Genomic DNA, 20,628 nt, shown 5'->3' on the forward strand with positions numbered 1-20,628 from the left:
GACATGTGTAAAGACAATATACCACGGCTAAGGGCTGTATCCAGACACTTCACTTTGCTCTGTGCCTAAAAAACAGCCCTCATGCTGCGTTCATGACCAAGTTGGAAATTACCACATACAACTGGGAAAAATCCACTTCAATGGCCCCCCAACTGGTCATTCCTAGTGTGAAACTCATCCATCATCCTGATCTCCACCTTCTCCCACATGCTGACCTCTGACATCACCTACTAAAGAAATTACCTCTATAAAAGCATTTTCAACAGTTATATGCAAAAACAAAATAATTTATTTATAGTAAAATGTTTACGAGCATGATAGCTGTACTTTTAGTTGATAGGTTACACAGCTCGTTGGCCATTAGCCAATCAGCGTTTCTAAACGAGTTCAAAGCACGTGAATGCGTCACTGGTAAATTCCCACCTCCATCTTGGTTATGAAGGCAGCATCAGTTGTGGCGTATTGGCCACATACCACACCCCCCCAGCCCTTATTGTTTAAATAATATACTGAACATGCCTTAGACATGCCTTAAACATTACTTTGTCTAATATACGAGCCAATGAACTCACAAATTCATGTAGATTATTTTGGTTAAACCAATCAATACTTGCATTGTTTCAAGCTATTTGACCTTTACTTTGTCAGAAAATTGTGTATTGTTGTGACAATAATGACCTGCTGTGCAAGAAACCAATAAAAACGAATAAATAAAGGAGGCTATTTATTTTGTCAGAGCCATAGAGACGCTTGGCTGATTGTGAGTTGAACGTTATCCCCCACCAACCAACGGGCTGGGCTGTTATAGCCTGACACTTTCACTTTCTGATTACTAGAAATCAGGAGGACGTTTCAAGAGTGAAAATACCGACACACAAGTGTTTACATAAATTAAGATTGTATTACTTTTGATCTGGTATTTGACGAACCTCTCGTCCAAAAGTGATTGTGACTAGTTTGTTTATTATCTGTGTTGGTTGACGTCGTGACAGTATTATGCGGTAAGTAGACTACGAATTGGTCATCATAAATTGTGTATATTTTTCTAGTTTGGGCAGCCGATAGATAGTGCATGGGCGCTAGATCTGCACTATCGTCTGTCTAGGCTTGATATGCATTTTGTCAATGGTTTGTGCGGCTAAAACAGAATAATACAAGACAATAATGCCAGTTTGATACAGGTGCAACATGTAGTGAGTAGGAGAGTGAAAGAGAATATCACCAAATACCCCACTACAGGAAAGTAACACACAACTGAAGCTGTACTCAGGAGAGCTAATTTGATAAATGGGGTGAAATAACACAGACTGTGTCATTAAGGGGGTTAAGCACAAGCTAGTCTTTGAAGTTGTGGAGTTGGATCAAAACCCACTACTCTCTGGTTTTACGTGTGAGCACTTAGGATTCGTAACTCACAATTCCACAAAGTGGAGCAGTGCCCCAAAGAGCTGCTGAGCGAATATCATGACGTGTTCAATGATCTATTGCAGTCTGTGCTTGGAGATGTCCACTTCCAATCTGGTCTCATAGACTAGACATAACATCGTAAATGTACATCTTGGAGACTCAAATGAGTAATGTTACGTTTGGTATGGTTACATAAAACAGATGGCTACTTAGGGTGGTTTGTCTGGGTCGAACGTAATAAGGCTAACGTCTAGCAACTCAAAGGTTGCGATTTGGAATCTCATCACGGACAACTGTAGCTAATTAGCAGCTTTTAATCTATTTACTACTCTTTAGCATGTTAGCTAACCCTTCTTCTAACCCTGATTCCGGAAATGTTGTGCCGAATAAATGCAAGACACATTGGCGGGGAGGCACGCTATAGACAGGCAAGGGACAAACTTTTCTGGTCGAACATGAGAGAGGAATCAAGGACATGTATCCAATTGCTCAGCCTGTAATGAATATGCACGAGCACAGCAAAACGAATCAATGATTTCACATAACATCCCAGAGTGCCCATGGCAAACAGTGAGCATGGACCTTTTTACGTATATAGGAAAGGACTTCCTGATTATTGTTGATCATTACGTAGATTACTGGGAGGTGGAGCCACTGCCAGACGTGTCAGCTGACATGGTCGTCACATTCTGCAAAGTGGGGAGGAGGGGGGCTATGAGGCAGAGCCAGCTGCTAAGAGAGTGAAAGATTTATGCAAGAGGGCAAAGCTAGACAGTATGGATGTATGGTCAGCTATACTGCAGTGGTGCAACACGCCACGGAGGGGATGGACAGTAGACACGCACAGCGTCTTGGTTGTCACCAGCGTGGGTAAAATCACTGGGAAGCAGTATTTGAGGCGTCACTTACAGATGCGGGTTCGATCCCAGGCTGTGTCACAACCGTCCGCGACCGGGAGTCCCATAGGGTGGCGCACAATTGGCCCAGCGTCGTTCAGGTTAGGGGAGGGTTTGGCCGGGTTGGCTTTACTTGGCACATTGTGCTCTAGCGACTCCTTGTGGTGGGCCGGCACCTGCAGGCTGACTTCGGTTGTCTGTTGAATGGTGCTTCCTCCCACACATTGGTGCAGCTGGCTTCTGGGTTAAGCGGGCGGGTGTTAAGAAGCGCTGTTTGGCGGGTCATGTTTCGGAGGACGCATTACTCGACCTTCACCTCCCGAACCTGTTGGGGAGTTGCAGTAATGAGACAAGATTGCATATCACTAAATGGGGGTAAAAAATATATACATAGATATTTTTCAGATCTGTGTTTCATAATTTTCCTTCAATTTTATTTTTTAAATTTTTTAAATTTCACCTTTATTTAACCAGGTAGGCAAGTTGAGAACAAGTTCTCATTTACAATTGCGACCTGGCCAAGATAAAACAAAGAAGTTCGACACATACAACGACACAGAGTTACACATGGAGTAAAACAAACATACAGTCAATAATATAGTATAAACAAGCCTATATACGATGTGAGCAAATGAGGTGAGATAAGGGAGGTAAAGGCAAAAAAGGCCATGGTGGCAAAGTAAATACAATATAGCAAGTTAAACACTGGAATTGTAGATTTGCAGTGGAAGAATGTGCAAAGTAGTAATAAAAATAATGGGGTGTAAAGGAGCAAAATAAATAAATAAATTAAATACAGTAGGGAGAGAGGTAGTTGTTTGGGCTAAATTATAGGTGGGCTATGTACAGGTGCAGTAATCTGTGAGCTGCTCTGACAGTTGGTGTTTAAAGCTAGTGAGGGAGATAAGTGTTTCCAGTTTCAGAGATTTTTGTAGTTCGTTTCAGTCATTGGCAGCAGAGAACTGGAAGGAGAGGCGGCCAAAGAAAGAATTGGTTTTGGGGGTGACTAGAGAGATATACCTGCTGGAGCGTGTGCTACAGGTGGGAGATGCTATGGTGACCAGCGAGCTGTGATAAGGGGGGACTTTACCTAGCAGGGTCTTGTAGATTCGCAAGAGGGTGAATGTATCTCACCAGAGAAAGTATCAGAGAGAGCGAAACAAAAATGTGCTAATCAGCGTTGAGCTAAACTGAGTGAGTTCAACTGTGAATGGTCCTGGCGAAAAAATCTAAGTCTAAAGGGAAGCCAGCTTGGATTTGGCGTCTCTCCTATCAAATCGCTTTGAGAGCATACGTCATTAACAGGAACAACTTGAATTGTTGCATCTCTTTGTGTTGTTGTCCACCTGTGGCTAGCTAGCTAAAATTGTCTCTTTCCTAAATTAGCCATGGATGGATATAGGGATTTGGACGTGTGGTTTTACTTAATTCGCCGTACTTGCCAATAATTTTAAGAGCGATTCTGATCCAAACATTTCTCTACGAGTTGGGTGAGTCAGCATGCGTTTCTACTTTCACGAAGGCGCACGCACACATGCAAACAAAAATCAAAACCATGGACAGCCACATCATATTTAGCTTATGTTGATTGGACTTAATTGTTTTGGGTATCATTCAGTTGTCACTGTATTAGACTAAGCAGAGGTGATTTGACGATGTTGAAGTTAAGTTGAAATGGTGCTGGAATAGTGGAGGTATCTCCTGTTTTCTTTGTGACTTGCGGTAACTCTCTGTGGTTTTAAATCAACAGTTGTTGATTGGTCTGAAAATGTTAGAAACATTGACTCCCTTAACCATGCTGTAGGTCATGTAGGTCTATAGGTCTGTTACATGCAATATGCGTCATGGATTTCCCCAGTCAGAGGTTGCTGTTTTGTGATAAAGCCAAGGTTTTGTTAATGTATTCTGCCACTGTGTCTTCTTATTGTCTTGGCCTTTAGGCCTATATATCACACTCGCAAGGCATATGAATTAACAGCAAACAACGCAATTATCACAGCACATACAGTGTAGAATGTAATATGGCTTTTCTGGTGATGGGGGTGGCTTGGCTTCCCCAGTGGACTTATCCACACACCGCTACTGTTAATTCATATGCCTTGCGACCGTGATACCTGGTGTGCATCTGCGTAGTGGTTGTCTGTCACGACCAACCAAAAGCACTATTTTATACTGGTTTTTAACTTTTGTTTCTTCCTTCTCGTCGTTAAAGCTACTATAGGAGGGAAATGATGCCACCATCTATGTCATTAAGTGTTTCAGTAACAGGCAATGCTTTGTGTCTCTGCAGCGTCAGTATTTGACGTCCCACTCAGCCAACACTCATCTAAACAGTGACTGTTTCTCCGTGGGTCTTACCTGGCAGCGTAATAAAGGTTGATAAAGAGCAGCAGGTGAGATTATATTTGTAATTTTTGCATCCACTCATGGCCTAATGACTCTTACCTTGCCCTAATCAGTGAATTTGTTATTTGATTGCCCAGGCTTATTGAATTATGAAATGTTTTGATAAATGTACCTTTTACAGCAAGGAAAATGTATTCTCTGGGCACAATGTATTTTATATCTGAAAGTGTTGTAACATTGTATCAGAATAGGCCTACCGTCCTGAATCTGTTATCTTTTCAAGATCAGAGCAGAGGACAGCAAATCCTGTTTCCATACAGCAGCATCAGTGTTGCAAGTATGAGTCAGGTAACTACAATGAAATGATACAGTTAGCAGCTGTGTAAGCCTGTGAACAGTAATAAATAGCCTATCAATCTCTTCCTCTTAGGCAAGGACAATGAGTTTGGAAGAGCAAATCAGGGGCCTCTCACCAGTTGCAGCATCTGCCCTTGCAAGTAAGTTATCTCCCTGAGCTTTATGCAGTTGTTGTTAACTGTCCTCCTAATAACATCATATTTGTTTCCAGGAGCTGGAATTAAAGAGGACATTGATATTCAAGAGTTAACAAGAGATGATCTGAACGAACTTCTGCCAGGCCTTGAGCATTTCAAACTTAGGAAGAAGATCAGTGAACTTCTAACCCAATCTAAACAGGTTGGTATAGTCCCAAAAGCTTCTATGGTTACTGTACCACTTTGTGTGATCATTCAGTATAGTTAATAGAATGAAGGTTTTTGATTCATTGTACATTTCCATTGTATGTACTAATCCCCCCATGTTTTCTGTTATTTCTGTTTCTTAGGACACAGCTAAACCTATCGATTTCATTCTTAACGAGTTTAGGAAATTCCTTCCAGCTGTTGTCATGAAGAGTAAGTCCCTTTTCAAGGACTTTCAGCATAGCTGTCACCCAATACATTTGTGGTGTCTCTTTGGTTGTAATTGTATGCACTGGTCACTTTCTCCTTGCAGATGCACTTGTTCCTGGGGGAGTGTTACATGGATACGTCCCTATTCTTAAAGATTTGAAGAAGCAGCAGGTCAAAGCCGTGCACTTCATTCAGGAACACATTGAACTGCTTGAGAGCTACAATAAAGAAGAGCCCATGGAGGCTGAGGGCAATGCTGTGTCCCCATCAGCTGACTCTGCTACAGCAGGAAACCAGCTATCCAATGTTGCAGGTAAATGACATAACTGCTGTCTGTGTTGGTTGCAGAACAGTGGGTCTCATCCCTCATGAATCAAAAGACATAGATAATGGTATACAAAATGTTGAGAAATTAAACATTCAAGACATTCACTATTGGGATTTTAATGGAGCTCGAACAGTCTTTTCTTAGCCTAAAATTACTCTGTTAACAGCCGAAATGTACATTATTTCCAGTACATAAGCAATATGTTGAAGGCGCTTCAGAGTCCCTGGGTTCGCGCCCAGGCTCTGTCGTAACCGGCTGCGACCGGGAGGTCCATGGGGCGACGCACAATTGGCCTAGCGTCGTCCGGGTTAGTGAGGGCTTGGTCGGTAGGGATGTCCTTGTCTCATCGCGCACCAGCGACTCCTGGGGCGGGCCGGGCGCAGTGCGCGCTAACCAAGGTTGCCAGGTGCACGGTGTACCCTCCGACACATTGGTGCGGCTGGCTTCCGGGTTGGATGCGCGCTGTGTTAAGAAGCAGTACGGCTGGTTGGGTTGTGTATCGGAGGACGCATGACTTTCAACCTTCGTCTCTCCCGAGCCCGTACGGGAGTTGTAGCAATGAGACAATATAGTAACTACTACAACAATTGGATACCACGAAATTGGGGAGAAAAAGGGGTAGAAAAAAAGAAATTGAATGGGCTCCGTCATGTTGTCAGTGCACTTCCATGTTAGTGGACATTGCCTGTAAGGGCACAATAAGGGATTCAAACAGGCTAGTTAGATGTCTTTATTGTAGCTGCGACTTCTACAGTACAATTTAAGTTCGCCTACAACACTGCCATTTATGGACCAGGCTAGCTGTAAGACACATTTGAATATGCTAATGTAGTAACTGAGGTGTCACAGTTGCTTAACCCTATATTTAATCACATGTTTATTATTCTATAGAGTGGAGGACGGCGACATTCTTCACCATTCTGACTGGGAATACTCTGCGGTCTCATGAGGAAATCAATCGCTGTCTCACTGCAAAAGGTTTAACTGAGGTGACGTCACTAGAGGAGAGTGATGTCATCCTGGCTTTCTATCCCATTGTCTCTTGGGCTGGGACTGATGTTGAAGCAGCACTGCAGAAGATTCCAGGTAATCAATATCCATGAAGAACATTGTCAAAACGTTAATGATTAATTAATCAGGTATGTTTACGTGATTATTGCTACTGTTATCCCCTCTCTCTTGACAGCTGGTAAACCTGTCATCCTGGTAGTGCTGCATCACACCTTCAATCCAGACTACACTGTACCTAACAGTAGCAGACTAGTGACCAGAGGTGATGAAATACTCACAGTGGACTGTCTCTTCCATGAGAACCAGGGACTACTGGATTGTCCTCGCAATGAAGAAGCAATTCTAAAGATTCTGGACAGGACAAAAATACAGCCAAAGGTAGTTCACCTTTATTCAAAATGATAATTTAGATAAAGAGGAACATTGTGTCCCCAATTAATACAAATGGGAAAAAGTGAGCTTGAGTTGAGATTAGTAACGTCTAGGGAAATAACACGTAGTTGTAATACTCCTCATGCACACTGACCTGTATGTGTACTGTGTATTTTAACTCTGGTGCAGAATGATGAGGTCTGGGAACTAATCGGAGAAGAAGAAGCCAGTGATGCCTCTGAGCAGGAAAACCTAGAGGTATGTCGTCTCATTTCAGACTTTGCCACTTGATCAAAATATGAATGACAGGTCAGAGCAGAGGGAGGTGGTCAGAGCAGAGGGGATCAAATCCTGTTTACTTACAGCAGCATCAGTGTGACAATACAAATATGTTTCAGGTAACTACAATGAAATGATACAGTTAGCAGCTGTGTAAGCCTGTGAACAGTAATAAATAGCCTATCAATCTCTTCCTCTTAGGCAAGGACAATGAGTTTGGAAGAGCAAATCAGGGGCCTCTCACCAGTTGCAGCATCTGCCCTTGCAAGTAAGTTATCTCCCCGAGGTTTATGCAGTTGTTGTTAACTGTCCTCCTAATAACATCATATTTGTTTCCAGGAGCTGGAATTAAAGAGGACATTGATATTCAAGAGTTAACAAGAGATGATCTGAACGAACTTCTGCCAGGCCTTGAGCATTTCAAACTTAGGAAGAAGATCAGTGAACTTCTAACCCAATCTAAACAGGTTGGTATAGTCCCAAAAGCTTCTATGGTTACTGTACCACTTTGTGGGATCATTCAGTATATTTAATAGAATGAAGGTTTTTGATTCATTGTACATTTCCATTGTATGTACTAATCCTCCCATGTTTTCTGTTATTTCTGTTTCTTAGGACACAGCTAAACCTATCGATTTCATTCTTAACGAGTTTAGGAAATTCCTTCCAGCTGTTGTCATGAAGAGTAAGTCCCTTTTCAAGGACTTTCAGCATAGCTGTCACCCAATACATTTGTGGTGTCTCTTTGGTTGTAATTGTATGCACTGGTCACTTTCTCCTTGCAGATGCACTTGTTCCTGGGGGAGTGTTACATGGATACGTCCCTATTCTTAAAGATTTGAAGAAGCAGCAGGTCAAAGCCGTGCACTTCATTCAGGAACACATTGAACTGCTTGAGAGCTACAATAAAGAAGAGCCCATGGAGGCTGAGGGCAATGCTGTGTCCCCATCAGCTGACTCTGCTACAGCAGGAAACCAGCTATCCAATGTTGCAGGTAAATGACATAACTGCTGTCTGTGTTGGTTGCAGAACAGTGGGTCTCATCCCTCATGAATCAAAAGACATAGATAATGGTATACAAAATGTTGAGAAATTAAACATTCAAGACATTCACTATTGGGACTTTAATGGAGCTCGAACACAGTCTTTTCTTAGCCTAAAATTACTCTGTTAACAGCCGAAATGTACATTATTTCCAGTACATAAGCAATCTGTTGAAGGCGCTTCAGAGTCCCTGGGTTCGCGCCCAGGCTCTGTCGTAACCGGCCGCGACCGGGAGGTCCGTGGGGCTACGCACAATTGGCCTAGCGTCGTCCGGGTTAGGCAGGGCTTGGTCGGTAGGGATGTCCTTGTCCTGGTGCGCTCCAGGAGGCGCACCAGCGACTCCTGGAGCGGGCCGGGCGCAGTGCGCGCTAACCAAGGTTGCCAGGTGCACGGTGTACCCTCCGACACATTGGTGCGGCTGGCTTCCGGGTTGGATGCGTGCTGTGTTAAGAAGCAGTACGGCTGGTTGGGTTGTGTATCGGAGGACGCATGACTTTCAACCTTCGTCTCTCCCGAGCCCGTACGGGAGTTGTAGCGATGAGACAAGATAGTAGCTACTAAAACAGTTCGATACCACGAAATTGGGGAGAAAAAGGGGTGAAAAAAAAGAAAAAAGAAATTGAATGGGCTCCGTCATGTTGTCAGTGCACGTCCATGTTAGTGGATATGGCCTGTAAGGGCACAATAAGGGATTCAAACAGGCTAGTTAGATGTCTTTATTGTAGCTGCGACTTCTACAGTACAATTTAAGTTCGCCTACAACACTGCCATTTATGGACCAGGCTAGCTGTAAGACACGTTTGAATATGCTAATGTAGTAACTGAGGTGTCAGTTGCTTAACCCTATACTTAAATTACATGTTTATTCTATAGAGTGGAGGACGGAGACATTCTTCACCATTCTGACTGGGAATACTCTGCGGTCTCATGAGGAAATCAATCGCTGTCTCACTGCAAAAGGTTTAACTGAGGTGACGTCACTAGAGGAGAGTGATGTCATCCTGGCTTTCTGTCCCATTGTCTCTCGGGCTGGGACTGATGTTGAAGCAGCACTGCAGAAGATTACAGGTAATCTTGGCACCCAGAACCAAGTGTACCGTAACAGTCTGTCACCAGAGACTATTTCCAGGCGATCAATAATTCATAAAGGAACTTCTCAAAAAGTGATATCTAATTCCAAAATCTCTTATCTGTCCCTCATTCTCTTGACAGCTGGTAAACCTGTCATCCTGGTAGTGCTGCATCACACCTTCGATCCAGACTACACTGTCCCTGACAGTAGCAGACTAGTGACCAGAGGTGATGTAATACTCACAGTGGACTGTCTCTTCCATGAGAGCAAAGGACTACTGAAGGGTCCTCGCAATGAAGACGCAATTAGAAAGATTCTGGACAGGCCAGAAATACAGCCAAAGGTAGTTCACCTTTATTCAAAATGATAATTTAGAGAAAGAGGAACATTGTGTCCCCAATTAATACAAATGGGAAAAAGTGAGCTTGAGTTGAGATTAGTAACGTCTAGGGAAATAACACGTAGTTGTAATACTCCTCATGCACACTGACCTGTATGTGTACTGTGTATTTTAACTCTGGTGCAGAATGATGAGGTCAGGGAACTAATTGGAGAAGAAGAAGCCAGTGATGCCTCTGAGCAGGAAAACCTAGAGGTATGTCGTCTCATTTCAGACTTTGCCACTTGGTCAAAATACGAATGACAGGTCAGAGCAGAGGTAGGTGGTCAGAGCAGAGGGGATCAAATCCTGTTTCCTTACAGCAGCATCAGTGTGACAATACAAATATGTTTCAGGTAACTACAATGAAATGATACAGTTAGCAGCTGTGTAAGCCTGTGAACAGTAATAAATAGCCTATCAATCTCTTCCTCTTAGGCAAGGACAATGAGTTTGGAAGAGCAAATCAGGGGCCTCTCACCAGTTGCAGCATCTGCCCTTGCAAGTAAGTTATCTCCCTGAGCTTTATGCAGTTGTTGTTAACTGTCCTAATAACATCATATTTGTTTCCAGGAGCTGGAATTAAAGAGGACATTGATATTCAAGAGTTAACAAGAGATGATCTGAACGAACTTCTGCCAGGCATTGAGCATTTCAAACTTAGGAAGAAGATCAGTGAACTTCTAACCCAATCTAAACAGGTTGGTATAGTCCCAAAAGCTTCTATGGTTACTGTACCACTTTGTGTGATCATTCAGTATAGTTAATAGAATGAAGGTTTTTGATTCATTGTACATTTCCATTGTATGTACTAATCCCCCCATGTTTTCTGTTATTTCTGTTTCTTAGGACACAGCTAAACTTATCGATTTCATTCTTAACGAGTTTAGGAAATTCCTTCCAGCTGTTGTCATGAAGAGTAAGTCCCTTTTCAAGGACTTTCAGCATAGCCGTCACCCAATACATTTGTGGTGTCTCTTTGGTTGTAATTGTATGCACTGGTCACTTTCTCCTTGCAGATGCACTTGTTCCTGGGGGAGTGTTACATGCCTACGTCCCTATTCTTAAAGATTTGAAGAAGCAGCAGGTCAAAGCCGTGCACTTCATTCAGGAACACATTGAACTGCTTGAGAGCTACAATAAAGAAGAGCCCATGGAGGCTGAGGGCAATGCTGTGTCCCCATCAGCTGACTCTGCTACAGCAGGAAACCAGCTATCCAATGTTGCAGGTAAATGACATAACTGCTGTCTGTGTTGGTTGCAGAACAGTGGGTCTCATCCCTTGTGAATCAAAAGACATAGATAATGGTATACAACATGTTGAGAAATTAAATGTTCAAGACATTCACTATTGGGACTTTAATGGAGCTCGAACAGTCTTTTCTTAGCCTAAAATTACTCTGTTAACAGCCGAAATGTACATTATTTCCAGTACATAAGCAATCTGTTGAAGGCGCTTCAGAACGACCAGGTAACTCAACCTTAAACATGGCATGTTTTTCTCAAAACATAAGAATTCTATAATTTTAAACCCTTTTACAGCTGGCAAAGCCAACCACAATGACTTGCACAGACTCACAACAATGTGCTGCAAAAACACTGGACTTGAATTCATAGTACTTTGTTGTCCTCAGCCTTAGGTGCTGTAGAGGTCCACCCCAAACGACCAAGAACAGATCTGCCCACCAGTGGTAAGTGGCAAAACTTCAAGGAACCCCCACCTCATACTTCAGGAGCAGCTGGAATAACATGTGCTCCTCCAAGTACCACTGGTAGTGTGCAGTTCAGGTCGCGAGGCAAACTGGAGACCTCAAAACCATGCTCTCCGTACACTTCAGGAGCAGCTGATATTGAGCCATCTGCAACATCCTACAAAGGTCATTATCAAAGCCTAAACACTGTTCAATGTCATTAAATCCTTTAAAATATAATTCATTTATAAGTAAAAAATTGATGTATCAATCACAGATAGCCTCTTTAAGGAATTGGAAACAATGTGTTGAGAATTTGATTTCAATTGCTACTTTCAGATAGGTCCTCACCAGTACCTGGTAACATCCAGGCCCCAAAAGAAAAGGAAAGAAAAGAACCTGGAAGTTGGAATTTCTTCAGCAGATTGGGAACAAAACATTTGCCAGGTGAGATTCTTGAGATATGCTTTGTACTAATCGAAAACAATTTGTTCATGCATTTCCTGTCAGTCAATCTAATTGGCATAAATCCCTCCTTACCTCTCCACTCTGATAGCTGATGTGTGATGAGCTTTCTAGTGTGAAATGTCTGTAATGGAAATCCACCACTTTTGTTTGCAACATCTTGGGGATATACTGTATGTAGTGTTGTCATTTAATTATGTTTTGTTTCAAGAAGTTAAAGTCTATTCGCAAGTGTGTGGAAAAACCCTGAACGCTCACCTTGCACTCATGAAACAAGTGGAGGATCTGGGACTTAAACGAAAGGAGACCAGTGTAGAGGACTGCCAAGTCATAATGGTCTTCTGTCCTGTTACATCTCGTGTGGGAACTGACATTGAGGCTGCCATGAGCCAAGTTCCAGGTAGGAACGCCTTTTGGGATTACACCATGAAAGCAAAAGATTTCTAGACCGAATACAATTGTCAATACTACTTCTATCATGGGATTTCATTTTACTCAACAGGATGTATTGGTCCATGTTGTAGAACCTTTTGTCTAATGATTTTTTGGGTGGAAGTACTTTTCTAAAGCTTGCATCATTTTGTCTCAACAGGTAACACAGATGCCATTCTAGTGGTGATGCACCATACTTTTGATTGCTACTTTGTCACAGACCAGAGATCTGCATCTCACTACAAAAGCGTAGTAGAGAAAGTGAATGTTCTCTTCCATGACTCTGTGGGACTTCTGCATTGTAAAACAAATGATATTGCAGTGACTCTCATACATAAGGCCTTACTGAAATACAACAGCAGTCCTTACAGACATTAAGCGCCCCATTGTGGCAACACAAAGAAAGTGTTTGAAGTCTGTAACAAGATTACAACGCCACCAACATTATTTAAAAACCTACATTTCTACAACTTCCACCCAGGGCTTTGGTAACTCATTCTAGTTTAGAAAAAAGCTTATCACAGTTTGTGTAGTGAGCCAAATTAAATATCTTGATTCTCAATAAGTACAAAACTAGACTTCTCTCTGTAGAACCTCTGTTGTGAGTGAATCTTTGAAGATAAGATTCCTCATATGCATTTGTGAATTTCAGCTTGTTCTACTTTTAGTATTAGAAGCATTTATAGTTTGAGGTGTTTTCTACTTTGTTACGTTATGCCTCAATCATGAGAATGTGTTTGAATGTTTAGTCTTCTATGAGAATAAATTAAGTACAAGTGTTGCATAAAATATTGAATTAACTTAGTAATAATGATATTGACAAGATTTTCAACTCTTCTGTGTTGAGGAATTTCTGTCTCTGCAGATAGACTAATCTATTCCAAAGCTAAAATAAAGAGTGCACACGCAACATTGATTGGAACAAGTGTCAAGTCAAATATTTAATATATCATAACACTAAGAACGTAATTGATTATAAAAATTCTGCTGATATGAATATAAAAGATGCATAGCGGCATTCATTTCTAAACATCCTTGTAGCAATACTTTTGCATTTATATTCACACAAAGTGATTTAGAATCACTTTTCTCTTGCCTTAAGTCTTTCCATCACAAAGTAAAGACAGGCTTTAATGACGAAACAGCAGTTTTGTCAACTGATGTAAAAACCTGCTGTTAATAAAGGACACCATGATCAAAATGTCATAAGCCCATCAGGCCACAAGAACAACACTAGTGTCAAAACACAACCATGGGCCTGTAGCACCAAAATGAAGTAGGTCAGTCAATGAGAATGTATGTTCTTATTTCCACTGGAAGTAAGGCCATGTCCCATGATCCATCCATCAACCATCTCCACCTCGCAGAAGTAACCGTGTCATGACACAGTGCAGATCATTGATAAATATATTATGATATTTCATGTTTCCCAAATGTAATGTGTTTATAGGGACAGGCTTTACAGGAGATTGTCCTCAAATCTTCTCCCTCAACAGGAATTGGTCTGCAACCTGTTAACGTGTACAATATGCTTAAGTGTGAGAAAACATCCTTTTACACTTTGGTATGAATCACATGAGCATTTGTCCTCATCGGACACTAGAACTACTGCCACATGCTGGAAAATATAGGCCATTAACAGTATATCACTGTTCTTTAATATATTTAACTGCTGTCTCATCACCACCACTGGTTTTATGCCCATTAGACAGTATCATATCCCCACGTCACAAGAAACCAACTGTCTTGAATTCACAATAGCTTTACAATTCTCTCTCAGACACACACATCATGGCATTTATCCCAGTTAACTCAACCTAGACAATCAACCATCTGATACGTCTTGTGAATATGTTAACTGGACAGCCATGGTTAATATACTCCAAATAACACACACACAAAAATATATACAGTACCAGTCAAAAGTTTGGACACACCTACTCATTCAAGGGTTTTTACTATTTTCTACATTGTAGAGTAATAGTGAAAACTGAAAAAACAAACGGAATCATGTAGTAACCAAAAAAAACAAAAATATATTTTATGTTTTAGATTCTTCAAAGTAGCCACCCTTTGTCTTGACAGCTTTTCACACTCTTGGCATTCTCACAACTAGCTTAATGAGGTAGTCACCTGGAATGCATTTCAATTAAACAGGTGTGTTTTGTTAAGTTAAATTGTGGAATTTTGTGACAAGGTATACAGAAGATAGCCATATTTGGTAGAAGACCAAGTCAAATAAGCAAATAGAAACAACAGTCCATCATAACTTTAAGAAATGAAGGTCAGTCAATCCGGAAAAATTCAAGAACTTTGAAAGTTTCTTCAAGTGCAGTCGCAAAAACAATCAAGCGCTATGATGAAACTGACTCGAATGAGGAATGCCACAGGAAAGGAAGACCCAGAGTTACCTCCGCTGCAGAGGATAAGTTTAGAGTTAACTGCATCTCAGATTGCAGTCCAATGCTTCACAGAGTTCAAGTAACAGACACATCTCAACATCGACTGTCAATCAGGCCTTCATGGTCAAATTGCTGCAAAGAAATCACTACTAAAAGGACACCAATAAGAAGAAGAGACTTGCTTGGGACAAGAAACACGAGCAATGAACATTAGACCGTTGGAAATCTGTCCTTTGGTCTGATGAGTCCAAATTTGAGAGTTTTTGTTCCAACCACCGTGTCTTTGAGACACAGAGTAGGTGAACGGATGATCTCCGCATGTGTAGTTCCCACCGTGAAGCATGGAGGAGTTGTGACGGTGTGGGGGAGACACTGATTAATTTAGAATTCAAGGCACACTTAACCAAGATGGCTACCATAGCATTCTGCAGCGATATGCCATCCCATCTGATTTGCACTTAGTGGGAGTATCATTTGTTTTTTAACAGGACAATGACCCCAAACACTGTGTAAGGGCTATTTGACCAAGAAGGAGAGTGATGGGAGTGCTGCATCATATGACCTGGATTCCACAATCCCCGACCTCAATCAAATTGAGATAGTTTGGGATGAGTCGGACCGCAGAGTGAAGGAAAAGCAGCCAACAAGTGCTAAGCATATGTGGGAACTCCTTTTTTAAATGTTACCTTTATTTAACTAGGCAAGTCAGTTAAGAACAAATTCTTATTTTCAATGACGGCCTAGGAACAGTGGGTTAACTGCTTGTTCAGGGGCAGAACGACAGATTTTTACCTTGTCAGCTTGGGGATTTGAACTTGCAACCTTTCAGTTACTAGTCCAACGCTCAAACCACTAGGCTACCCTGCCGCCCCGATCCTTCAAAACTGTTGGAAAACAATTCCAGGTGAAGCTGGTTGAGAGAATGCCAAGAGTGTGCAACGCTGTCATCAAGGCAAAGGGTGGCTACTTTGAAGAATCTAAAACATCAAATATATTTTTATATATTTTTTTTGGTTCTACATGATTCCATATGTATTATTTCCTAGTTTTGATGTCTTCTTTATTTTTCTACAATGTAGAAAATAGTAAAAATAAAGATAAACCCTTGAATGAGTAGATGTTCTAAAACTTTGGACCGGTAATGAATATACACACATATTCTGGTTCGGGGGAGAGACGGGCAAAAAAGTGCCATTCATATACATTAAATTAACAGCAGAGAAAGTCTGGCTAGGGTCAACATCCCTCCCCTTATAGTCCACACCCGCTGTAACCCTGCTATTGGCCCTCTGCGGTGTTCGTCACTGGCTTGGTCGGTTGGGGCGGCCCCTCCAGTAGTTGTTATAGGCCTCCTGGAACATGTTCTTGCAGCCGAGCTTGGTTGGGGCGGCCCCTCCAGTAGTTGTTATAGGCCTCCTGGAACATGTTCTTGCAGCCGAGCTTGGCGTCGAGGCGGGAGCAGATGAGGAAGGAGCCGCCCATCTTGCGGTGGAGAGAGTAGGTCTCCTCGGGAGGCGGGGTGAGGCGCTGCTTCAGCATCACGGGGATCAGGTTGTGGATGCGCTCCGTGGTGCTCTGGGCGCCGAAGTTAAAAGGCTCCATAGAGGCAAAGGCCTCGCCCAGGATCATCACCGCGTCCACATGGGCGTTCACCATGGACTGAGGGAGGGGACAGAACATACTCAGAGAGAGTAATAACCTGTATGTGTGTTTTTTAGTGGGTTCAGGGGGAGCCATTGTAATTAAGTTATGGGTATTCACTACTCAGTTTATGCCATGGCGTAATGAAGAGCCTTCTCAATTCATTGTCTACGACAAAATAAACTAGTACGTGGCATTGTTGATTCATGTGTTGAGAACGAATGGACTCACCTTTGACTCATAACCTGTGAGGAACTTGAGCTCTACTGATCTTCTCCGAACCCCCTCTCTGTCTCCCTCTGCTGCTGACTTGATGAGCTGATTAAAACAATGAATGTCACACACGTCAAATAAATCATTTTGATCGGCTATGTTTTGTTGTGGGATAAAGCCTAATAGCTTACCTCGATGTAGATGTCAGTGAAGTCCTCACTAAATCCTCTTGTGGCTCCGAAATCCAACAATGCAACCTATGGATGGAACAGAAGTAATGTTTAGTCATTCTAAGCATTCAACATCGTGCTACTGGAGGTGGCTACTGTATAGGCTTGGCAGGCTCTACAGAAGACACCAAGAAGACCCATTTAAACAGAGACAACCTTTAGGAGGGTCATCAACATTAGTTACAGGACTCTAATGATGAAATTGATAACAAGAGTTAAAACTCACCCTGTGTGTCTGTGGGTCGTAGAAGAAGTTGGACCAGTTGGGGTCAGTCTGCATGTATCTGAACTCAAACAGCTCCCTTAAACAAAGTTTCAGGATATTCTCACAGATCTGACACACACAGCGAGAAAGAGGCAGAGAGAAAGAAAGATACTTTAAGAACACACATTTTTCAGTCTGCAATTTCACCACCAGGTGGCAGTAATACACTGTAGCAGGTGCTTTGGCGGGTGAGGTGACAGAAATGAGTTTTCTGTAGTGGCGTTTGTCTTACACATCAAAACAAGCTTGGGCAAGCAGAAAGCACACATCAAAATCCACAAGTACACAACGTACAATAAGTAAATACCAAAATACATAATGGTGGCCTTTGTTAATGAACACAGGTGCAGCATACAGTGACCTCGTTCTTGAGCTCCTGGGAGAGTTGTTCAGCCTGGTCCAGAGGGAAGCCTGGGACCAGCTCTGTGGTGAGGACGGCGTTGCTGCTCAGCTCGTCTATTACATCTGGCACGTAGAAGAACGGGTGGTCTTTCAGCAGCTCCCTGTACCAATCACATAACCATCGTCAGACGCGGGAACAACACAACACACAGCTTTGAAAACTCAAGCTCATATGACTAAATGGGAGTATATGTGCAGTATTTATGTCATGACAATTCACAGGATATTTCCAGTGTTTCAAAAATGGCATTATGTTACTGTATGAATTTATAATAACACGGTATGATCTTCTGTTCAAACTCCACAGATGTGTCAGTGAGTGACCTCTGCAACAACTCATCTCCACAATCCCTCAAATAATCCTCCCGTGTCTACACTCTAGCTGTACAAATCACTGTTTAATACTGTATGAACATGTATAGAAGGGAGAGTCCACTGGTCATGGTCAAGGTGAAAAAGCATGTCATCCACAGCTGGTGCGTACTGTATGTAACAGGAGCCTCCTCTCTGGACACAAATCTTATCTCTCACCCTCACCCTGCCTGCCAACAAACCTGGGGATCATGGAGCGGGGACAGGGGGCATGAGGACAGGGTATGTAGAGGGGGTGCTTGTTGTCTCCTTGTATTATGTCCAGATCGGCTATATTTAAATGCTGGCTGTAGACGAATGATGCACTTTTATATCAAAGTCATCCAACCAACACTCCCCAAAGGCCTGGAGTGGCTATTCGTAGACCCTACAGGCTACAGTACATTTCCTGATCTGGAGTCATAATATGCTGTGTTGTCCTCCCACCACGATCTGGAAAAGTCACTGTGTTTAAGAGATTCATTTACCTTGGCCCCCTTGGGATTTATGGATTTACTAAGTGCTCACTAAAAAGCCACTGCTTGAGTCATCACAAATTCCTATTGCTTGGCTACATCCAAAAGATAAAGCCACATTTCCCCCCCTTCATTTCTGGAGCCTGCTGTGACGATTAGATGACGGAAATAGTTACGGGGGAGGTGGTCTTTAAGAGAAAGCTCATCTGGTTGTTTTGATCACTCACTGGAATTTCTTGGCACATTTGGCCTCTCTTATGTAATCACATTCCAGTGCCAGCTCTCTGCTCATCACCTCAATCAGATGCTCAGGGAAGAGACCTGCACAAGATGTTAACAGAGGGAGAAAGAGCGAGAGAGATATAGAGAAACAGATTATGGTTATGGATTATGGTCGACTGAGGCCTAGAGGGATGTGTGTTCGGATCATTCCCAGAGTACAGTGGAGGCCCAGAATGATGGGTATTGGACACCATCATCGATCATCTGCTGGGTGACTCTGCTGTCGATGACTGCGTGGGCTTTATTTTTGGCAGGCGGTAACTGTCAAACGCACATTAGTTAGAAATTGTCATGTAAAAACTGGTGCACTGGCATTTTTCACCCCTTAAGCCAGGTTCGACAATTTACCTGTCTAACATCAGCTTGTTTGTGCTGAGGTGGAGGTGTGGAAATAAAATTTGCGCCAAAATGCCAATTTCAGTCAGCGCATCTAGAAATATTGAAGAAGGACCGAAAGCTGGTCTTAGCGGAAATACAATTGGTTATGGCATTGATTTTGCCAACAAATGTGCACACAGTAGTTTTATGTACATCACCAATGTTTAAAACAGACTGCATAAAGTTTTCCCTCATCTTTAAAAAAATATCATGCATCTTGGACCAAACAGTCAAATCGCGGGAATTCCGATGGTTGTCTGTGGTTACTACATGATTCCATATGGGTTATTTAATAGTTTTGATGTCTTCACTATTACTCTACAATGTAGAAAATAATAAAAAATAAAGAAAAACCCTAGAATGAGTAGGTTTGTCCACATATTTGACTGGTACTGCATATCCATATTTAAGCCATGCATATTTAGCAAATATGGGATAGGCCTAGATTTTTGTTTCTGTAGGCTATTTATCAAACTAGGCTATAACGGACTAACATTCCAATTGTAGCAGATGACGACATAATACACAAAAGACCGTAAATACACAACTTGAACCAACCACATATTTATCAATGGAGCACGTTCTGATTGCCCAGTGAAGAGCGTCAAGCCTCAACATGCCTTCAACTTGTCTATTCATCAAAACCCAGCAATTTCACACCACCGCCAGCTACTGCGCCCATTATTCTGGTTGCAAAAATATTTCTGACACACTCCAAACCTATAGCACTACCGCCTGCTCTTATATTTACCATTGCGTTAGGGTTGTTAAAATAGAGCCCCGTATGTGTGTGAACAGGATCAGAGTCTGTGCTTACAGGGAGGGGGGCAGTATATTCCCCACGTTATGTTGTGCTGCATGTGTGATTTACGCTAAGTCATAAATGTGATTACTACATCATGCTACAAATAAAAAACATTAAATAAAAATCTAATTCTACAAAACAAATCTGAAATCCGTTCAGGGATCATCACCTTCAGGCAGTGCGTTGCTCATGGTGAGGAGAGTCATCAGGTTGTTGATGTCACTGTCGATGCTTTTAGCCACTCCGGGGTACTGCATGGGACAAACAGAGCAGGAGAAACATGACAAAACAACCATGTTTACAGGTTTGACTCCCTGACACCAAAAACTGTGAAAACACTGCCATGATATGGTGTCCCTTAGTGCCCTCAAAGCTCATATCTAAGCTAAGGACCCTGGGACTAAATACCTCCTTCTGCAACTGGATCCTGGACTTCCTGATGGGCCCCCCAGGTGGTAAGGGTAGGGAATAACATATCTGCCACGCTGATCCACAACACGGGGGCCCCTCAGGCATGCGTGTTCAGTCCCCTCCTGTACTCCCTGTTCA

The 20,628-nt window shown here is 42.4% G+C and overlaps 2 protein-coding genes across 14 annotated transcripts in view; one reads left to right on the plus strand and one right to left on the minus strand.

Moving 5' to 3' along the window:
- The first annotated feature begins 827 nt into the window (after window positions 1-827).
- On the plus strand, window positions 828-13,550 carry LOC115139381 (uncharacterized). 9 transcript variants are annotated; one of them, XM_065026337.1, is made up of 26 exons: window positions 830-1,001; window positions 4,594-4,696; window positions 4,896-4,997; window positions 5,080-5,146; window positions 5,218-5,345; window positions 5,494-5,563; window positions 5,664-5,873; window positions 6,780-6,974; window positions 7,075-7,277; window positions 7,461-7,529; window positions 7,752-7,818; window positions 7,890-8,017; window positions 8,166-8,235; window positions 8,336-8,545; window positions 9,469-9,663; window positions 9,808-10,010; window positions 10,194-10,262; window positions 10,485-10,551; window positions 10,620-10,747; window positions 10,896-10,965; window positions 11,066-11,275; window positions 11,479-11,517; window positions 11,681-11,923; window positions 12,077-12,184; window positions 12,414-12,602; window positions 12,795-13,550. In XM_065026337.1, the coding sequence occupies exons 3-26, from the start codon at window positions 4,989-4,991 to the stop codon at window positions 13,010-13,012; spliced, it is 3,165 nt and encodes a 1,054-aa protein (XP_064882409.1). In that variant the 5' UTR covers window positions 830-1,001; window positions 4,594-4,696; window positions 4,896-4,988; the 3' UTR covers window positions 13,013-13,550. The 9 variants fall into 9 exon arrangements, with proteins under 9 accessions (XP_064882415.1, XP_064882416.1, XP_064882409.1 ...); XM_065026336.1 differs by having other exon boundaries at window positions 4,933-4,997; XM_065026338.1 differs by having other exon boundaries at window positions 4,933-4,997; window positions 12,417-12,602.
- Window positions 13,547-20,628, minus strand: part of LOC115139384 (atypical kinase COQ8A, mitochondrial-like) — a 39,723-nt gene continuing 32,641 nt past the window's right edge. For 3 of the 5 annotated variants that reach the window (XM_029676699.2, XM_029676697.2, XM_029676695.2), the window contains 7 exons: window positions 20,249-20,330; window positions 18,842-18,935; window positions 17,741-17,888; window positions 17,347-17,454; window positions 17,082-17,147; window positions 16,909-16,995; window positions 13,547-16,695 (listed from right to left, as the gene is read on the minus strand). In XM_029676699.2, coding sequence (XP_029532559.2) covers window positions 16,378-16,695; window positions 16,909-16,995; window positions 17,082-17,147; window positions 17,347-17,454; window positions 17,741-17,888; window positions 18,842-18,935; window positions 20,249-20,330 — 903 coding nt within the window. In that variant the 3' untranslated portion in view covers window positions 13,547-16,377. The remainder of the gene's footprint in view (window positions 16,696-16,908; window positions 16,996-17,081; window positions 17,148-17,346; window positions 17,455-17,740; window positions 17,889-18,841; window positions 18,936-20,248; window positions 20,331-20,628) is intronic. The other 2 variants (XM_065026345.1, XM_029676696.2) reach the window with 1 other exon arrangement.

Source organism: Oncorhynchus nerka, linkage group LG13 (genome assembly GCF_034236695.1).
Source record: "Oncorhynchus nerka isolate Pitt River linkage group LG13, Oner_Uvic_2.0, whole genome shotgun sequence".
In the NCBI taxonomy this organism is placed as follows: Eukaryota; Metazoa; Chordata; class Actinopteri; order Salmoniformes; family Salmonidae; genus Oncorhynchus; species Oncorhynchus nerka.